At 43.8% G+C, this 1089-nt stretch overlaps 1 protein-coding gene across 1 annotated transcript; it reads left to right on the top strand.

The window, feature by feature from the left end:
* Nucleotides 1–741, top strand: LOC110034986 (pollen receptor-like kinase 6; the record flags this gene model as incomplete). Its single annotated transcript, XM_020739226.1, is given in 2 exon segments — nucleotides 1–359; nucleotides 431–741. A coding segment is annotated over 1 exon segment (300 nt), but the record flags the coding sequence as incomplete, so codon positions are not given.
* Nucleotides 742–1089: the final 348 nt, after the last annotated feature.

Below are 1089 nucleotides of genomic sequence, written 5' to 3'. Positions count from 1 at the left end.
CAGATCGTGGGTGGCGTGGCTGCTCGGACGGAGATGGTTCGAATGCTGCAGATTGGAGTGGCGTGCACGAAGGTCCGGCCGGACGAGAGGCCAGAGATGAAGCAGGCGGCGGAGATGGTGGAGGAGATCGCCACCGGAGGCGAAGGCGGTGGTGGAGTGGAGTCTGGGAGTCCGGTGCGGAGCACGGAGTCGTGGAGGGACGGGAGCTTGCGTGGGTCGCGCGACAGCCGGCGCTTGGAGAAATCGGGGGACTCGGATAGGGCGGAACAGTGGAGTGGTGATTTGCTAAGCTTATACTAGCCGTCGGATTACGAAGTGGTTGATTGGAGAGAAATGACGAAAATCAGCCTCTTTTTTGGGTATTTATGTTTCCTGTCTGTCTTGGTTGGTATCCGAGTTTAGGCTGCATTTGGGCTAACTGCTTATTCAGATGAGCTGTTTATCAGGAAACACAGGCGAGGGGTTTGACCTGCGTTACGCGTTTAGTGCAAAAAATCAACTGCGTTTTTGGATAAGCTGCCCAAAAACAGTTTACAAACGGCGAGACGGTGTTTTCAAAATTCCACCGCAACGAATAAGCTGCCTCAAATGGGGCCTTGATCTATAACTTAGACACACATTTTTATGTAGAGAGGAGATTTAAGTTTGGTGTTATTTTATTTGTTGATTGTTACTTGATAATTAAAGGATTTGTTAGCCATTCACATTATATGGATTGGATTGTGTGGTGATTAGGGACAGGCCAACATAGTGTTTATTTTATTTGTGTTTAGTCTATGGATTTTTATATGTTGACGTATAAGAATTTTGAAAATTATTTAGATACACAATGGCCAGAAATGATATAATATTGCAAAATATTCCATGAGGGGTAGGCTTGGCATATTTTGTTATTAAAAAAATTGCAGATGCCATTGGATCAGTTGCCATTGGAGGTGATTGGAGTTGGAGGCTTCTAATAAATTCTCCTTTCTCTATTTAACTTTTCTAAGATTTTCTCATAACATTATCTTACTCGCCACTATTTGGGGAAGAAATATTACGTGTGACATGATAGATGCAAATTTGATGATATTATGGTGTTATTCA

This window comes from Phalaenopsis equestris, unplaced genomic scaffold (genome assembly GCF_001263595.1).
Source record: "Phalaenopsis equestris unplaced genomic scaffold, ASM126359v1 Scaffold195106, whole genome shotgun sequence".
In the NCBI taxonomy this organism is placed as follows: domain Eukaryota; kingdom Viridiplantae; phylum Streptophyta; class Magnoliopsida; order Asparagales; family Orchidaceae; genus Phalaenopsis; species Phalaenopsis equestris.
The sequence above is the reverse complement of the archived record's forward strand: the minus strand, read 5'-3'. Positions and strand labels throughout refer to the sequence as shown.